The sequence below is a fragment of the Cryptomeria japonica genome, chromosome 8 (assembly GCF_030272615.1).
Source record: "Cryptomeria japonica chromosome 8, Sugi_1.0, whole genome shotgun sequence".
Lineage (NCBI taxonomy): Eukaryota > Viridiplantae > Streptophyta > Pinopsida > Cupressales > Cupressaceae > Cryptomeria > Cryptomeria japonica.
The window spans coordinates 743,693,803-743,714,549 of NC_081412.1; the positions used below are offsets into that span (position 1 = coordinate 743,693,803).

Consider the following 20,747-nt stretch of genomic DNA (forward strand, 5'->3'; position numbering starts at 1 on the left):
ATAAAAATATGATCATATGATCATCAAATTTATTCCCCACTTCACTCCCAACACAATTATGGGATATCCATTTCATCAACTTCGTCGAGACATGATCTTGACCTCATCCCTTACAATATCGAGACCTTACACTCAGCAAGACTTGATCTTAAAGACACATTTAAAACCATTCAACTTCACTAATAATCATCTAAGAGTCCATTGAAAATACAATCATATGACCATCAAATTTATTCCCTACTTCACTTCACTCATAAATTCTGTGAGTTCAAAACTGACAAGCCGACTAACATCTGAATTCTAAATGTCCAGAGAAGTCCCTAGAGTTTTCATAATGCGCACCGCACGTAGACGCCTTTTCGTAATCCCCAAACTAGAAACTTCACCGCCATTGTAGCCTACTCTAGAATTCTCGAGAAATCTCCACAACCTGCACACTCATCACACCGTTTCTATAAAGCAGAGCAAATTCCCATCCTCCAAAACCCAACAATCCATATACATCATTCAAGATCACCGCAATTAACACCAATAAGCTCTATAGTTTTCTTTCAATCCTACAAATTCTTTCTTTTACCCATATCTTCTGTGCTCTGTAGTTACCCAATCTGTGTAGAGTTTGAATTGAGCAGTCATGGCGGGCAAAACAGAGGGAAAAGCCGTGGGAATCGACCTTGGGACGACATACAGTTGTGTGGGAGTTTGGCAGCATGATCGTGTGGAGATCATCCCCAATGACCAGGGGAATCGAACAACTCCCTCATATGTGGCTTTCACAGACACAGAGAGGCTGATTGGCGATGCTGCAAAGAATCAAGTCGCCATGAATCCTGTTAATACTGTATTTGATGCCAAGAGGCTAATTGGGAGAAGATTCAGTGACCCACCTGTGCAAGAAGACATGAAGCACTGGCCTTTCAAGGTCGTTCCGGGCCTTGCCGACAAACCCATGATTGAGGTCTCTTACAAGGGGGAAAAGCGCCAGTTTTCACCTGAGGAGATTTCTTCCATGGTGCTCACCAAGATGAAGGAAATTGCAGAGGCTTTTCTGGGTCAGACTGTGAAAAATGCTGTCGTTACTGTGCCTGCGTATTTCAATGATTCTCAGAGGCAGGCTACTAAGGATGCAGGGCTCATTTCAGGCCTCAATGTTCTGAGGATTATTAATGAGCCCACTGCTGCTGCCATTGCCTATGGCCTTGACAAGAAGGGCACCTCTTCTGCAGAGAAGAATATTTTGATTTTTGATCTGGGTGGAGGGACTTTTGATGTTTCTATTCTGGCCATTGAAGAGGGCATTTTTGAAGTTAAGGCTACTGCTGGAGATACCCATCTTGGAGGAGAGGATTTTGATAATAGGATGGTGAATCATTTTGTGCAGGAGTTTAAGAGGAAGTATAAGAAAGATATCACTGGTAATGCTAGGGCTTTGCGGCGTCTGCGCACCGCTTGCGAGAGGGCAAAGAGGGCTCTTTCTTCTACTGCTCAGACCACCATCGAGATCGACTCTCTGTATGAGGGAATCGACTTCTATTCTACCATTACTAGAGCCAGGTGCGTATCTACATTATTATTTCCGTTTCTCTTTCTCTAAAATTTTTATTTATTCATCCATTACCTGTAATTACACTTTAGATTTGGGTTATCCAATTTTTCTATTCTATTCTTAAATTTGGGTTATCCAACTTTCTTAGGGATAATTATACCTTAAATTTGGGTTAAATTTTTCTATTCATCCATAGGGAACAAATAATTATACAATATTTCTATTCTTCCAATTACCCTTAGATTTGGGTTATCAGATTTTTCTTATCAAATTTTTCTAACATCAAAAGATGGGAGAGGGAGAGGATGATATCAATAAGGGTTATCAGATTTTTCTAACATAAATAATTATACAATTTTCCTATTCTTCCAATTACCCTTAGATTTGGGTTAACAGATTTTTCTCCCAAAATCTCCCATTTTTTTAGATGGGAGAGGGAGAGGATGATAACAATAAGGGTTATCAGATTTTTCTAACATAAATAATTATACAATTTTTCTATTTTTCCAATTACCCTTAGATTTGGGTTAATCAGATTTTTCTAACATCAAAAGATGGGAGAGGGAGAGAGAGGATGATAACAATAAGGGTTATCAGATTTTTCTAACATCAAGATACATCAAGATGAGAAAAGATGGGAGGGGAAAAGATGGTAGAGGATGATAACAATTATTTGGGTGAGAGGGAGGGAGAGGATGATAACAATAAGGGTTATCAGATTTTTCTAACATCAAGATGAGAAAAGATGGCAAAAGATGTGAGGGGAAAAGATGGGAGAGGATGATAACAATTATTTGAGTTTCTCTTACACACATGGTAATAAATCTTAACCCTAGATTTGGGTTATACAACTTTCCTTTCCTTTCCTAGTATCAAGATGGGAAAAAGTAGATTTGGGTTATCAGATTTTTCTAACATCAAGATGAGAAAAGATGGGAAAAGATGGGAGAGGATGATAACAATTATTTGGGTTTCTCTTACACACATGGTAATAAATCTTAACCCTAGATTTGGGTTATCCAACTTTCCTTTCCTAATATCAAGATGGGAAAAAGTAGATTTGGGTTAACAGATTTTTCTAACATCAAGATGGGTAAAAGATGGGGAGGGAAAAGATGGGGAGAGGATGATAACAATTATTTGGGTTTCTCTTACACATATGGTAATAAATAATTATACCCTAAATTTGGATTATCCAACTTTCCTATTATCCAACTTTCCTATTGATGGGAGAAGGATAGATTCTGACTTTCACTCAACTAATTATTTTTTTGGGTTCTAGATTTGGATTATCCAATTTGCTTATTCATGGGAAAAGGATAATCCGATTATTTCACTTAGACTTTTCTTTACACATATGAGGGGATAAATAATTACAGCCTAGAGTCTAAATAGAATGAAGTCCAAAACATATATGAGGCACCCTAGATTTAAATAGAGTTTAAATAGAATGAAGTTCATGGGAAAAGGATAATCCGATTATCTCACTTAGACTTTTCTTTACACATACTAGGAGATAAATAATTACATCCTAGAGTCTAAATAGAATGAAGTCCAAAACATATATGAGGCACCCTAGAGTTTAAATAGAATGAAATCCAAAACATATATAAGGCACCTTATGCATTCTAGAGTCTAAATAGAATGAAGTCCAAAACATATATGAGGCACCCTAGAGTTTAAATAGAGTTTAAATAGAATGAAATCTAAAACATATATAAGGCACCTTAGGCACTCTAGAGTCTAAATAGAATAAAGTCCAAAACATATATGAGGCATCCTAGAGTCTAAATAGAATGGAGTTCAAAACATATATAATTACACCCTAGAGTCTAAATAGAAAGTCCAAAAGCTGTGTTGAAAAAGTTTGAGTATGAAGTTGAGAAAGTTCTAGGTCTGAGAAGAAAAAAAAGGAGAAAAAAAAGGAGAAAAAAAGGATTAGGAAAATTTAAATTTAATTTTTCTTACATTTAGAGGTTTCAGGTCATCAGACTTCCCTCTATGTGAAACTATATGTGACAGGGTCTTAACCATTATCAATTTTATTTTTTCCTAAATTGTTTTCTTTTCTTTTTTCATTGTTCTTTGGTATCAAGACTAATGAAATGGCAAAAGCTAGTAAAAAAGAATTGCTTTATTAATTAATTGTTTTTGAGTAATGCAGATTCGAGGAGCTGAACATGGATCTGTTCAGAAAGTGCATGGAACCGGTGGAGAAATGTCTGAGGGATGCTAAGCTCGACAAGAGTCTGATAGGCGAAGTCGTTCTTGTTGGTGGGTCGACCCGAATTCCCAAGGTGCAGCAGCTGCTGCAAGATTTCTTCAACGGCAAGGAGCTGTGCAAGAGCATAAACCCAGATGAGGCCGTGGCCTATGGTGCAGCAGTCCAGGCTGCTATTTTAACTGGAGAAGGCGACCAGAAAGTGCAGGACCTGTTGCTACTGGACGTCACTCCCTTGAGTCTCGGCCTTGAGACAGCAGGAGGCGTTATGACTGTTTTGATTCCTCGTAACACCACAATTCCCACCAAGAAAGAGCAGATCTTTTCGACTTACTCCGACAACCAGCCAGGAGTGCTTATCCAGGTTTGATGTCTTACCCTTCGTTCAAACTTTTTTTTATAAATGTCGAGGTTCGGGCGAGACAGTACCTTCGGAAAGCGGTAAAATAGTATTTTCAAGTTCTCTAATAAGTCATTAGACCATTAGAACAGTATCAGCGGAGGAGGGATTTTGGTCATCAATTTGTACCCCCATTTGTTCCATACATCTGTAAAAAGTCATGAGACAGTTATAGTAGTAGCAGGGGAGGAGGGGATTGCGGTCATTCGATTCAATTCATAGTAGCAGGTAGGAGGGGATTGTGGTCATTCGATTCATAATAGAAGGGAGGAGGAAACTCTGCTTATCCAAATATCCAAATAGTATAGGGGAGGTAAACAAGTTATGGGACATAGTAGTAGGGACAGTTGAGTGTAGTAGCAGGGGAGGGGAGGGGAGGGGATTCTGGTCATCCGATTCTTAGGAGAGTAGAGGAGATTCATAGTAGAGTAGAAAGGGGATTCTTGTTATCCGAGTAGTAGCAGGGAGGAGGGGATTCTGGTCATGCGATTCTTTTTTAGGGGAGGATGGGAGTTCTTTTTTAGGGGAGGATGGGAGGAAGAGGGAATTCTGTTCATTTGATTCTTTTTAGGGGAGGAGAGGACTCTGATCATCCGATTCAACGTATAGGGGATGAGGGGACTCTGGTCATCCGATTCATTTTAATCATTTGATTCTTTGGTCATCCAATTCGTTTCAGGGGAGGAGGGGACTTCTGGTCATCCGATTCATTTTAGGGGAGGAAGGAGTTCTGATCATTTGAATCATAGTATAGGGTTTTAGGGGACTCTGATCAATTCGTTTCAGGTTTTAGGGGACTCTGATCAATTCGTTTCAGGGGAGAAGGGGATTCTGGTCATCCGATTGTTTTCAGGGGAGGAGGGAATCCTGAACAGCCGATTCATCCCATATGTTCTATACATCAATCGATTTGTCCCATACATCAACAAAACTCGGAATGTCGCCGGAATGTCGCAATCTTCTTTTGAATTTTCCTTCCGGAATTGTTTGCAACTTTTCTCTTTCCCTTTGATACTTACATTTGTAATTTCTTGGTGTGTACAGGTATACGAAGGAGAGCGTGCAAGAACAAAAGACAACAATCTGCTGGGCAAATTCGAGCTGAGCGGCATTCCACCTGCTCCCCGGGGCGTCCCGCAGATCAATGTAACATTCGACATAGACGCGAATGGCATTCTGAACGTCTCTGCGGAGGACAAGACTGCAGGAGTGAAGAACAAAATCACCATTACTAACGACAAGGGGCGACTCAGCAAAGAAGATATCGACAGAATGGTGCGCGACGCAGAACAATACAAGGCAGAGGACGAGCAGATCAAGAGAAAGGTGGAGGCAAAGAATTCCCTGGAGAACTATGCATACAATATGCGCAATACAGTGAAGGACGAGAAGATTGCTTCGAAGCTTAGTCCAGAGGAGAAGGAGAAAATCGACAAGGCCGTTGGTGATGTCCTCAGCTGGTTGGATCAGAACCAACTTGCAGAAGTAGAAGAGTTTGAAGATAAGCAGAAAGAGTTGGAGGCCATCTGTAATCCAATCATTGCTAAAATGTATGGCGGCGCTGATGGTGCTCCTCCTGGTGCTGGTGCTGATGATTTTGGGTCTTCTCGAGATGGATCGGCGGCTGGAGGACCCAAGATTGAGGAAGTCGACTGAAGATTTAGGAGGGTTTTTTGAAGTTTGAAGCTCTGCAGATGTTGGGTAGCATATAGTGGAATGATTTCTGAGTATATATGTTAATAATGTACAAAGATCAGAGATCTTTTCTTAGATAAGATAGTTTGTAATTATGTTTGCGTAATGGGAATAAAACGCTTTCACTCGGAATGTTTTTTCATCAAATATTAACCATGGAATGTTTTTTCTCATCAAATTTTAACCATGGAATGTTTTTTCTCATCAAATTTTAACTATGGAATGTTTTTTCATCAATTTTTTCAATGGAAATTTTTTTTCATGAAATTATAATTATGAAATGTTTTTTTTTCAATGGAACGTTTTTTCATGAAATTTTAATTCAATTCTAAGATTTGGAATTGGGAATTAATTGATGTGGGAAAGGAAATTTTAATTATATTTAATTTTTTTAATTATAATTAATAAAATTAGTTTATTAAATTATTATCTGGTTGTATTTATAATTTTGATAAGTGGATTTTTTATTTTTTTTAGCTTATAAATGTGAATTTTGCATTCAAATGAATTTTGTATTCATGTCTTTATAAATTTGATTTGTATTCCATAAATGTTTTGTAAATGTCACATATAGGTATTTTAAAGTAAAAAGGAAGAAGGGAAGTAAATAAATAAAGTAATTTTAGTTTAAAATTTAAGATAAGGAGAGAGTAGCTCCACCCAAAATTTAGAGAGGAGAAATCTAATTTACTGAAAACTTTACATTGGAATAAGGAATTATTATAAAATAGAAGAGGATTTATTGTTTTAAATGTAGTGTTTTAATTGTCTTAATGCATGTATATTTATTGTTTGAACATTAGTTGTTCTATTGGGAAATTATAGAAATGATCAATTAGTTAAAATTATTAAAGAATATTTGTTTATGATTTTTCATATAAGATTCTCATTAATCTAGAGAAGGATATCATAAGAATTAGATGGGAAGTAGATGAATACATACTTTGATATAACGATTGTTTGGTAATATATTGTTGTTAAGCTATTGGTATAAAGTAAAATATAATAAATTCATATAAAGATCCTTATCTTCATCATGGTAGTACAAACATGATATTGAGGATAAGGTCATAGTTGAGTATTATTTTAAGTTTATATAAATAACTTTTAACCATTGATAAATAGTGACAAAAAAAAGATTAATATTGAACATTTAAGTTAAGTTTAAAATGATTTTTGAACTTATATGACAGGTCAAGTTATGGCAATATTCCTAAGTTACTTAATCTATTACATTATCTTGCATCGATTTTAAATTAATTGTTATGTTCATCTCATAAGTTTGTGGATATTTGAATTATCGCTAATTTTTTTTTAGATAGTTAATGCATGTATGAGGCTCTTGTAAGCAATATTCATGAAGTAAAAATCAAGATTTAGGTATATGCAAGACATGAGCACATGTGGATACTAACCAAGTAGTTTTCACTTTCATATGACATGAGTGCATGAAATGAGATGTTTTAGTAAGTCAAGGAGTTCTTCTGATGAATTCTGGTCATGCCTAGAATATTGAATTTGTATGCTCTTATATACCTGTTGTGCTCCTCGTATGCTTTGTGATCTTGATTATGCATTTGTGTGCACTATTAGGTTCTTGAATGCTCATGAATGTACTTGATTGCTTTTATATACTCATGTATGTTTATATGTGTTCATGCAAGCTTGTGTAAGCTCATGTATCATCTATATGATTTTGTATGTGTTTATTGTGTGCATATGTATGTTTGTCTCAGCCTTCAAATGCATGGTTGTGTGTTCCTTGTGTGCCTTGGATGGGTGTTGAATATGGAACAACAACATGTTGAGATATATGTCATTAGTTGGCAAAAATATTTGGCCAAAGTATTTTAATTCATTTAAAATAATGATTTCCTCTTACCCCCTGTCATATCATGAAAAAAGGACTTGCTTGGTCATAGGTGATGTGCTTGTCAGATGTTTTCATGTTGCACTAGATTTCATCCCCTGCCAGTTTCAAGTTGCTAGACTTCTTTGCGCAGGGTCGATGATTCTTCGTGTCTGGAAGAACTCCAGGGAAACGTAAAAGCTTTGTGGTTGGGTGATAAAGCGACTCAACAGTGTTCTCGCTCATGGGTTAAGCATGGGAGATAGATGTTGGGAGTCCCTGTCAGGATGATATTCAACTTTGTATTATTTATTTTCATTGTAAATCGATCTCATGGTCTCTTGTGACTAAAGTAATTTTCCTAGGTTTTGTAAATCTCTTGGCTCAGGTAATTCGTATATTGTGTCAAGTTATAACATTATGTAACTACATTTGTATATTGAGAATAATGGATTAATTGATAAAGTACTCTTCTTAATTATGTTTAAATTTGTGAAGATTTATTGTAATTATGTAATTTTAATATATAAATAATATGGAGGTCTTTACAATTTTTTATTTACAAGACATTTTTTAATCTATAAGGGTGCCTTCAAAGTAGGAATCAATTTTATGTCTTGTTTATATTGGATTTCTTTTATCTACAAGATAGGAATGACTTTATTTTATATAAAGTTTGGTCTTAATGTAGGAAGAATTTGATACTTGTTCACCTCAACCTAAGACTTAATTTGATGATGATTAGATTTATGCATAGATAAATATCAAACCTAATCCATCAATCCATACATATCAAAATACACCAACTCTTATATCCTCATCAATAAAATCATTTATTAATCTATGTTGATCCTAATGCATCCACTAATAGATCTCTTAAACCAACTCAATTAATACATACTGATGCAGGAGCATCCTCGATCAATGAGCAATCTTGCATCAACCAAAAATATTTCCTTTCAATTTTGTTCTTGTTTAGTTCTTTGTGCAATTTTATGTGTTCTTACTAGTTGGCACCGGTAGTTGCTTGCTTTTCGTGGCAGATCTTATTTTCGGTTTCTAGGCTGGTTCATGTGCTTAATTTCATATTTTAAGTTCATTTGGGTTCTTTTCCAGTCAGTTGTCACTTTTGGTTGACTGTTTCTGGGTTTCGGGATAGTTCTTGTGCTTACCAATTGGTTTTCCTTCTTTACCGGCGTGATTATTGGTGTGTGGATCTATTTTGGGTCTTGTTCGATGTTCTTTGGCATGTGGCCGACCTTCCTATTGAACCGTACTTCGTGGTTGTTATTTTATGGAAATATTTTTTTAATTTTTAGGGCCGACCTAGTTACACGTTTTATTTTTCTGCATTGGTAAATGTAATCTTACGAGGTCGACCCAAATATGTTCCGGTGGGTATAAATATGATATTATGTAATCATTAGTAGAGGCGAAGGAAGTAGAATTGGGAATAAGGATTGAGATACGCATATTGTGATCCGGTTGATTCTTAGAGTCTCGGTTGGATTGTATTTGGCTTGAGGCCTGCATGTAACATGTTAACTACCCGATGTTCTTTGATGATTATATGATGATAACCGGATGGTTGTCGGAAGTTATAAAGCAATAATATGATCTGTTTATGTGATCTTGTTGCTTTTGTTGTGTTACTCTTGTTGCATAACCCGATTGATTCTCTTTGAGGGTTTTATCGGTTATGGCTGCATCAAATGGTATCAGAGCGTGTTATGAATTGGTTGGTGGAAGAGTTTGTGAACCTTGAGGAATTCCTTTAGGTGAATAGACCGTTGATTGGAGGCAGGCTGCACGTGTGTTCAATAGATCGCCGAGGAGAGGCGATTGAAACCGACAGTCAAATCGCCGAATTGAGGCAATTCACCAAAGTGGAAGAGGAGATGTTGCCTAGAAGGACAAAGCCCCGAAGGGTAGAGCAAATGATGGAGGACTTCAAGAATGAAGTAAGGAATGAAATCCGAAACGCTTTGGCTGGTTTGCAGAGAAACCCTGAATCTGAGGATGAATAAGAAGAAGCCGATGAAGAGCTTGAAGAAGCTGAAGGACCGAAAGATGAAAGAGAGGAAAGGTTCCTGAGAGCAGTGGCACAAGCGAGTAAAGTTCATAAAGTTGAAGTTTCCAACTTTTCTGGAACGCTGAACCCGGAGGATTTGATTGATCGGATTGGAGAGTTGGAGGATTACTTTGAGTTTGAGGATGCCAAGGACCCACAAAGAGTCTGGTTGACACAAACGAAGTTGAAAGGGCATGTTGCCTTATGGTGGAAGGAATTGTAGAAAGACAAAGTGGAGAATGGTGAATTGAAGATCACCCGGTGGAGATAGATGGTTGCAAGATTGAAGGCCAAGTTCATACCAGGAGACTATGAATTGGAGTTGTTCAAGAAGTTGCAGAACTTGAAATAGAGAAACATGACTATGAAGGAATATACTGAGGAATACTACATGGTGATGATTAGATATGGACATAGAGAGATGGACAAAGAAAAGGTGGCGACGTACATAAATGGACTTGCATTTAACATTCAGGATGAAATGAGTATGTTGAGGGTTTCCATAGTTGAAGAAGCTTACCAGTATGCTTTGAAGGCTGAGGAGAAGATGAGAAGAAGACAACCAAATATAGGGAAGGAGGAATTCAAAAAACAAATGAGTGACAGTATGAAGAAACTGGTTGAGGAAGATGAATCAAAATCTAAGTGGAGTAAAGAATCGAAACAAAAGATACAGAGGAAAGGAACTAGCAGTACCGATAGAGAGTTTCCTAGCAAATGTTACAAGTGTGGAGGAACTGAACATAGATTCTATGAATGTAAGGAGGGAATGGAAAGAAGTTGTGTGGCAAATGAGGAACCGAAAGGTGAAGGTACCAGATCTGATTGTGCATCGGAGCAAGGAGAATCCCTTATGTTCAGAAGAAAGGATACCGGATCTACTAAGAGGAAGAGTCTTTTCCAGACTATGTCATGTAAATCAGGTGGTAAGTGTTGTAAGGTTATTGTAGATAGTGGAATCATTGAAAATTTGGCATCTGAGGAGATGGTTGTGAAGCTTGGATTGAAGAGGCTTAAGCATCCTTATCCTTATGAGGTAAGTTTTTTGCAAGACGATCAAAAGATAAAGATAAAGGAACAGTGTTTTGTGAATTTTAATATTGAGCCTTTCAAGGATGAGGTTTTGTGTGATGTTGTATATATGAGTGCTTGTCATGTCTTGTTGGGAAAACCTTGACAGTTTGATAGAGGAGTCATTTATGACTGTAGAAGAAAACTAGTCACTATTGAGAAGGATGGGAAAAAGTTCACATTGATTTATTTGAAGAAGAAAGAGAAGGAGGTGAAGAATCTGAGTCCTGAGAAAAGCTACAGTACTGAGAAACCAGTGGCAGAGGTTATACCAGAAGGTTTGCAGAAAAATATGATAGAGCCAATTGTAGAGGGTATACCAGAGGGTGACATGAGTTTGCAGAAGGACCTGCCAAATAATTCTAATGGAGAGATGGAACCGGATGACAAAGGGCTTACGGTGACAACGCGAATGAAGTCTTGTGGCAAAACCAAATCAGAGTTGCAGAAGAAAGAGAGAAGTAAACAGAGACAATGTGCAGATCTAAAGCAAAGGGAGAGAAACAAAGAGAGTCAGGGGTTAGAGAAGTCGGTTGAGGCACCAGAGGAGCTAAAGCAAAGGTTGGCAGATAAAGAAGATGTTTGGATCATAAATGAGCATAGGGTCTTTATTCTGAATCCTTTTAGATGTTCATGAGTTGCCTCTCATGGAACATCTTTTTTATACCTGGGTTATCTGATGCAAGAGCATCCCTGGTAGATGAGCAATCTTGTTTAGTTCTGTGTAGTTTTCTGTGTTCTTACTAGTTGGTACCGGTAGTTGCTTTCTTTTCGTGGAAGGTCTTATTTTAGGTTTCCAAGTTGGTTCATGTGCTTAATTCCATATTTTCAGTTCATTTGGGTTCTTTTCCGATCATTTATCACTTTTGGTTGACTGTTTTTGGGTTCTGTGACAGTTCTTGTGCTTACCGATTGCTTTTCCTTCTTTATCGGCACAACTCTTGGCGTGTGGATCTATTTTGGGTCTTGTTTGATGTTCTTTGGTGTATGGCTGACCTTCCTATTGCACAATACTTCGTGGTTTCTATTTTCGAGAAATATTTCTTTAATTTTTAGGTCTGACCTAGTTACACATTTCATTTTCCTGCATTGGCAAATGTAATCTTATGAGGCGGACCCGGATATGTTCCAATGGGTATAAATATGATATTATGTAATCATTGGTAGGGGTGAAGGAAGTAGAATTGAGAATAAGGATTGAGATTCACATTTTGTGATCCAGTTGATTCTTAGAGTCCCAGTTTGATTGTATCTGGCTTAAGGCTTGCATGTAACCAGTTAGCTACTAGATGTTCTTTAATGATTATATGATGATAACATGATGGTTGCCAGAAGTTCTAAAGCAATAATATGATCTGTTTATGTGATCTTGTTATGTTTTTTTGTTGCTTTTATTGTGTTACTCTTGTTGCATAAGCTAGTTGATTCTATTTGGGGGTTTTACTGGTTCTGGCTGCATCACATACAATCTCAAGGGCTACTCTAGCAAGAAATCACAATCAAAACATAAATTTGAGGAGTCGTTGCACACCCTTAGCAGCTCAAACATTTTAAGGTTACTCAAAATTCTCTTAGCATTTCCATTCCCACAAATCAACCACACACAAATCTAAGAGAAGGAAATCCAACCCTTTTATGTAATCCATAAGCTCTATGGTAAGTTTCATAAAATCCAAAGACATGCCATTTATTATGAAACTACATCCAATATGAGGCATCAAGTTGAATAAAAATGCACTCACTCTACAAGGTGAAAAATAGTGATACATCAAGATTATTATCTACCACATGTTCAAACTTGTCCATAACCAACTCGAAGTCAAATTGCCCACATCCTCTTAAGAGAAAAAAATTCTATTTGTTAGACCTAACCACCTTTGTTTATATTTGTCTTCTTGTAATGAGCAAGTCGAAAATCCTAACAACTTTGACTATCTAATGTTAATTGCCATTTTGTTTTCAAAGTAACATATACCCCATCACATATCAAAAGTCTAATCATGAACTATCAAGGAAAAGGATTTAGGCCTTCATGAACAAATATTCTTTGAACACATTCATACTTATTCAAACTAGGATCTTAGGGCCTCATATACAAATCTTCATGAACTATCAAGGAAAAGGATCAGGCCTTCATGAACAAATATCCTTTGAACGCATGCATATTTATTCAAGGGATCTTAGGGCCTCAAATACAAATCACTTTATGTGCAAAATAAGGATGTTAATGATAACCCGTCGATCATTAGAGTAACTTATCCCAACATCAAAATGGTTGCGTCTCATAATTCCTACCAAGAGATTTCCATCACCATCCCTCTCACTAACCCTACAATTCCTATCACTAGCCTTAATCATAAATGAGATTGGATAAAAGAATCACACATCTCTTAAACTATTTTGTCATCATCACCTTCATGGGTGTTCAAGATAATATTTCCTTAACAGATCACAAAAGAGGATTTTAAATCAACTTGGATACATCAACATATCTTAAGGAACCCATCCAAATGTCTAAAATCCTTGCACCTATAAAGTTTAAGCCCTAAGCAATATAAAATCTAAATTCATCAAAAATTATTTGAATCCAAAAACTCGATCATTCTAAGCTTGGGATTCAAAATTAAAAAATCCAATTTTTTATCATCCACAGATCCCAACATCCAATTCCAAAATCTAGTCTTCAAAATCCAAGCAGACTACAAAAAGAATATTGAATTTAAAGCTAAAACTTAATGGTCCATAATTCCCAAAACCTTAAACTTTGAAATCCACTTCGACCTCAAAATTTGGCAATCACGAGTCCACACAATCAAAATATCCAAGTCAAAATCCAACAAGCTAAAATACAAAATTCATTTGGGTCTCAAAACTTTGAAATATGGATACTTAATTCAAATTTCAAATTCCCAACATTCAAGAGCATAAAAGTTTAAAGTCCCCTAAGCCAATAAGTCCCAAATTCTAAAAACCCAAAATCCACCATCACATGCAACAAAAGATCCAAAATCGTAAGACAACTTGGTATATGAAATTATTGGTCTTAATTACCCCCCGCCTTTATGAAATTTACTCATACCTCCATGATCTCACCCTTTATCTTTCCCTTTTATCCAACCTGATCCTTTAGCTTGTATACCTTTATCATTGCATCCTTTTCATCCAACCTTTCACATAACCACCAATCACTCAAGTAACCTACCTCCCACTCCATTTATAAGTTAACTTAGTCTAATTTCTACCACCCACATCCAAAATTAAATATTATAGTCATAAATTCCAATATTATGTGCATTCTGAATCTTTATAATACACCCGATTCTCTTCAGATATCATAGAGGACCTCGAAGGACTGGATTAACAACAAGCAAGCCAAAATTTACAGACTATACATGATAATTTTATTGGTATAAAAAATTAGAAGACTTTAATCAAAATCCCATACTTCTTTTCCTTTCAACGATTCTATTTCTACAATTTTGAATTTGCATTAAATTTTTCTTTAGACCAACCAGGGCCAAAATTTTGTTCCACAACTCTATCAATTGCATAAATTGTATTACTACCATATTCACTCAAAACAATGGAATCTCTATTCAAAATATAGAACAAGAATGGTATTCAAAATGGATGCTAATTACAATTTAGGAGAATAGTTTTACTGCCACCATTTTCCTTCCAAAGTGGGTTTTTCTTCTTCTTTCTTTTTCTGCCAATTCCAAAAGATCTTTACACAGTTTAGCCTATTTTCTCATTATCACAATCAGAAAAAAAAAATTACAATTAACAATATACTAATTCTTTTCAAAGAGCCCAGTTAGCAATAGGTTTTTCTTGCCATAATTCTCACAATTTCCTGAACTTGATAAAATGATCTAAGTTTATTTCTACCACCCACATTCAAAATTAAATATTAGTCATAAATTCCAATATTATGTGCATTTTGAATCTTTATAATACACCCGATTCTCTTCAGATATCAGAGAGGACCTGGAAGGACCGAATTAACAACAAATAAGCCAAAATTTATGATAATTTTTTTTCGATCAAACAACAAGACCTTTATCAAAATCCCATAATTCTTTGGCTTCTAAAAGTTTTATTTCTCTGACTCCAGTGCTACTGCTAAAAACTTACGAAGAACTCTCATCAATCACATTAATTATATTACTACCGTATTCACTAAAAATATAAAAAGAATGGTGTCCAAGAATTATAAAAAGAATGGTGTCATCAAGAATTAGAATGTTTGCCACCATTTTCCTTTTGACGTGGGTTATTCTTCTTCTTTCTTTTTCTTGCTTGTTCTAAAGGATCTTTACCCAGTGAATCATTACATAACCACCTCTTTTCTTTTTATCACAATGAGAAGAAATTTACAATGACAAGTTCCCTTAGTGTTATTTCTACCACCCACATCCAAAATTAAATATTACACTCATAAATTTCAATATTATGTGCATTCTGAATCTTTATGATACACTTGATTCTCTTCAAATATCAAAGAGGACCTGGAAGGACCGAACTAACAAGTAAGCCAAAATTTATGATAATTTTCTTGAGATCAAACAACGGAAGACCTTAATCAAAATCCAATTAATCTTTGGCTTCTAACAATTTTATTTCTCTAACTCCAGTGCTACTGCTAAAAACTTACCAAGAACTCTCATCAATCGAATTAATTATAATACTACCATATTCACTAAAAATTATAAAAATATTGGTGTCCAAGAATTATAAAAAGAATGTTGTCACCAAGAATTAGAATTACTCTCACCATTTTCTTTTTGAAGTGGGTTTTTCTTCTTCTTTCTTTTTCTTGATCATTCTAAAGGATCTTTACCCAGTTCATCTTGATAAATCATTACACAACCGCCTCTTTTATTTTTATTACAATTAACAATATACTAATTCTTTTCAAAGAGCCCGGTTAGCAACAATTTTTTCTTGACATATTTCTCTAGCTCAAAGTTTCCAAAACTTGATAAAATGATATTGGTTTGTTTCTACCACCCACTTTCAAAATTAAATATTAGTCATAAATTCCAATATTATGTGCATTTTGAATCTTTATAATACACCTGATTCTCTTCAGATATCAGAGAGGACCTGGAAGGACCCAATTAACAACAAGTAAGCCAAAATTTAGGATAATTTTCTTGGGATCAAACAACAAAAGACCTTAATCAAAATCTCATAATTCTTTGGCTCCTAACAATTTTTTTTTAACTGACTCTAGTGCTACTGCTAAAAACTTACCAAGAACTCTCATCAATCACATTAATTATATTACTACCGCATTCACTAAAAATTATAAAAAGAATGGTGTCACCAAGAATTAGAATGATTGCCACCATTTTCCTTCTGAAGTGGGTTTTTCTTCTTCTTTCTTTTTCCTGCTCGTTCTAAATGATCTTTACGTAGTTCATCATTACATAACCACCCCTTTTCTTTTTATCACAATGAGAATAAATTTACAATGACAAGTTCACTTAGTGTTATTTCTACCCCCCCCCATCCAAAATTAAATATTACACTCATAAATTTCAATATTATGTGCATTTTGAATCTTTATGATACACTTGATTCTCTTTAGATATCAGAGAGGACTTGGAAGGACCAAGTTAACAACAAGTAAGCCAAAATTTATGATAATTTTATTGGGATCAAATAGTAGAAGACCTTAATCAAAGTCCCATAATTCTTTGGCTTCTAACAGTTTTATTTCTCCGACTCCAGTGCTACTGCTAAAAACTTACCAAGAGCTCTCATCAATCGCATTAATTATATTACTACCATATTCACTAAAAATTATAAAAAAGAATGATGTCCAAGAATTATAAAAAGAATATTGTCACCAAGAATTAGAATTACTGCCACCATTTTCTTTCTGAAGTGGGGTTTTCTTCTTCTTTCTTTTTCCTGCTCGTTCTAAAGGATCTTTACCCAGTTCTTCTTGATAAATCATTACATAACCGCCTCTTTTTTTTTTTTGATTGATAAAAGACTGAGGCCAAAGAATTTTATTAATTTTAAAAAAATAGATAGAATTACATTTACACCTCCATTCGGTGTTGGCACTGGTAGGAAAGAATGGAGGGAAGAAAACCTCCGGTCTAGCCCATATCCCTCAAGGATCAGAAAAAATTAAGAATGTGATACAAAATGGAGATACAAGATCACAAAGGGAACATGTCTAGAATAATGAAGATTGTATGTAGAAATCCTCTATGTAAAGTTGAGCAGCAGATTGCCCATTTCTTGGGGTGATGCTTCCATTTGTAGGCAACAATTCTTGCTATTCTTGAAACACAGGGTTAAGCATGCTTTGCTCCATATGCTGCACAAAATCTTGAGAAAATCTCTCACTAGAATGTTAGGAAAAGGAAAACTGAATAGGTCAACTTATACAATATATCATGCCTACTTGGATGGTCACCCTGATAGGATACACAACTCAAAATATTAGTCTCAAAGAATCTCCAGAAACATAATGCAAGAGTGATTACCCATTGGAGAGCATAAACTCAATAAATATTAATGAGGCAAATTCCATAAGTATTCCTGCAAAGAGATCGCGGGGAGCTAACATCTTAAAGAATATACACAGCTTAACAAGATTACGAAGCTAAGTTAAAGCAACCTAGAGACATTAAAGCCTGAAAGCTTCTTAAGAACAAAACAAGAGACAAAACATCAAGAATATAGGGGACCGAAAAGGTAAAATAGAGATGAGGATAGCTAGGTAAGTGTTAGTACTAAAAGAAGGCAATATCTACATAAATAATAATACCTATGTATTCGTGATCACATATATCCGGGAGTGAGATATGCTAGCACATTTATATACTTATGCTCATTAAGGTAAGGTATTGCCTCCTTCTAGTCTTAAAGCTTATCCTAGCAGAGCGGTGATGAACTTCAGAAAAGACTCATCGAAGACAGTAATTCCATCGACAACAGATAACGAGGAAAGCGGAGATGGTTTTCATCGACGGGAAAAGGTATTTGAGGAGATAATACCATCGGTGTAACATAAAAAGGGCTCACTGAAAGGAAAGTTCTCATCGAAAGAATAATGTTGATCAGACAAAAGGAAGCTACATTGTTAAAAGATATCGATGAGGAAATAGGTTTCAAGGACTCTAAAAGGCATGCCTCTGATACGCATGGTTTCACCAATGCGCCTTTATCGGTGGAAGATGATAAGGGAGGATAAAGAAAGGCTTCGGTGAGACAATAGATCCATTCATCGACAGGGCATGATGATTTTGATGGAAGAAGTGTTTCGGTGGAAAAAATAAAGGAGGTTACCAAAGCCCAAGGTTTCTTTGACATAAAAAGCCAATGGATATCAGATAGGTATCAGTGAGGAAACAACCATAGTGACCGAATACAGTATTTCAATGAAAGAAGGATTATCTGTGAAGTTAAATTATAAAAGCCCCCTATTGTTAAAAGAAATTATCATATTCATTAATACCATGATAGCCCACAAGTCATCAAGCGAGTATAATAGCATCCTATTTAAGATATCCGGGTTCAAATAATATCGATGAGACCCAATGATGTCTCATCGATATAGAAGGGCCATCGAAGAAAGGAAGTGTCGATGAACTTCATAAAAGACTCATCGAAGACAATAATTCAATCGACAAAAGATATCGAGGAAAGCGGAGATGGTTTTTATCGACGGGAAAAGGTCTTCAAGGAGATAGTACCATTGGTGTAACATAAAAAGGACTCATAGAAAGGAATGTTCTCATCGAAAGAATAAAGTCGATCAGACAAAGGGAAGCTACATCGATAAAAATATCGATGAGGAAATAGGTTACGAGGAAAGCAGAGATGGTTTTCATCGACGGGAAAAGGTCTACGAGGAGATAATACATTCGGTGTAACATCTCACCGAAAGGAATGTTCTCATCGAAAGAATAATGTCGATTAGACAAAAGGAGGCTACATCGATAAAAGATATCGATGAGGAAATAGGTTTCGAGGAGGCTAAAAGGCATGCCTCCGATACGCATGGTTTCACCGATGCAACTTTATCGATGGAAGATGATAAGGGAGGATAAAGAAAGGCTTTGGTGAGACAATAGATCCATTCATCGACAGGGCATGATGATTTCGATGGAAGAAGTGTTTTGGTGGAGAAAATAAAGGAGGTCACCGAAGCCCGCGGTTTCTTCGACATAAAAACCCAATGGATATCAGATAGGTATCGGTGAGGAAACAACCATAATGACCGAATATAGTATTTCGATGAAAGAAGGATTATCTGTGGAGTTAAATTATAAAAGCCCCCTATTGTTAAAAGAAATTATCATTTTCATTAATACCATGGTAGCCCACAAGTCATCAAGCGGGTGTAATAGCATCCTATTTAAGATATCCGGGTTCAAATAATATCGATGAGACCCAATGATGTCTCATCGATATAGAAGGGCCATCGAAGAAAGGAAGCGTCGATGAACTTCAGAAAAGACTCCTTGAAGATAGAAATTCCATCGATAAAAGATATCGAGGAAAGCGGAGATAGTTTTCATCGAAGGGAAGGTCTACGAGGAGATAATACCATCAGTGTAACATCTCACCGAAAGGAAGGTTCTCATCGAAAGAAAAATGTCGATCAGACAAAAGAAGGCTACATCGATAAAAGATATCGATGAGGAAATAGGTTTCAAGGAGGCTAAAAGGCATGCCTCCGATATGCATGATTTCACTGATGCGACTCTATCGGTGGAAGATGATAAGGGAAGAAAAAGAAAGGCTTCGGTGAGAGAAAAGATCCATTCACTAATAGGGCATGATGATTTTGATGGAAGAGGTATTTCAGTGGAAAAAATAAAGGAGGTCACCGAAGCCCGTGGTTTCTTCGACATAAAATCCCAGTGGATATTAGATAAGTATCGGTGAGGAAACAACCATAGTGACCGAATACAGTATTTCGATGAAAGAAGGATTATCTGTGAAGTTAAATTATAAAAGCCCCCTATTGTTAAAAGAAATTGTCATTTTCATTAATACCATGGTAGCCCACAAGTCATCAAGCGGGTGTAATAGCATCCTATTTAGGATATCCAGGTTCAAATAATATCGATGGGACCCAATGATGTCTCATCAATATAGAAGGGCCATCGAAGAAAGGAAGCGCTGATGAACTTCAAAAAAGACTCATCAAAGACAGTAATTCCATCAACAAAAGATATCAAGGAAAGCAGAGATGGTTTTTATCGATGGGAAAAGGTCTTCAAGGAGATAGTACCATCAGTGTAACATAAAAGGGACTCACCGAAAGGAATGTTCTCATCGAAAGAATAAAGTTGATCAGACAAAAGGAAGCTACATCAATAAAAGATATCGATGAGGAAATAGGTTTCGAGGAAGCGAGAAGGCATGCCTCCGATATGCATGGTTTCACCGATGCGACTTTATCGGTGGAGGATAATAAGGGAGGATAAAGAAAGGCTTCAGTGAGACAATATATCCATTCACCAACAGGGCATGATGATTTCGATGGAAGAAGGGTTTCGATGGAAAAAATAAAGGAGGTCACCGAAACCCGCGGTTTCTACGACATAAAACCCAATGGATAACAGATAGGTATCGGTGAGGAAACAACCATAGTGACCAAATATAGTATTTCGATGAAAGAAGGATACATGCATTGAGAGTGCTTATCTGTCCTAGATAATTCATGAAAGAATGTGAGATACACCTTGCATATATGTATATATATGTAAATATATCTATATATATATACATATATATCTACACACACACACACACATACATACAAAGATATATATATATATATATATATATATATATACATAGATATATGTATATATATATATATATATATATATATATATATATATCTTTGTATGT

At 35.9% G+C, this 20,747-nt stretch overlaps 1 protein-coding gene across 1 annotated transcript; it reads left to right on the plus strand.

Annotated features, from left to right (window-relative positions):
* Positions 1-316: 316 nt before the first annotated feature.
* LOC131061422 (heat shock 70 kDa protein) lies at positions 317-6,003 on the plus strand. Its single transcript, XM_057995084.2, has 3 exons — positions 317-1,554; positions 3,711-4,131; positions 5,212-6,003. Exons 1-3 carry the CDS (start codon positions 635-637, stop codon positions 5,821-5,823), a joined length of 1,953 nt encoding a protein of 650 aa, XP_057851067.1. The 5' UTR covers positions 317-634; the 3' UTR covers positions 5,824-6,003.
* The last annotated feature ends 14,744 nt before the right edge of the window (positions 6,004-20,747 follow it).

Excerpts from the sequence above, each read along its gene's own strand:
- LOC131061422 (XM_057995084.2), top strand. The coding sequence starts at position 635 with ATGGCGGGCAAAACAGAGGGAAAAGCCGTGGGAATCGACCTTGGGACG. Across the intron at positions 1,555-3,710 it reads TCTACCATTACTAGAGCCAG|ATTCGAGGAGCTGAACATGG; the intron begins GTGCGTATCTAC and ends TGAGTAATGCAG. Across the intron at positions 4,132-5,211 it reads AGCCAGGAGTGCTTATCCAG|GTATACGAAGGAGAGCGTGC; the intron begins GTTTGATGTCTT and ends TGGTGTGTACAG.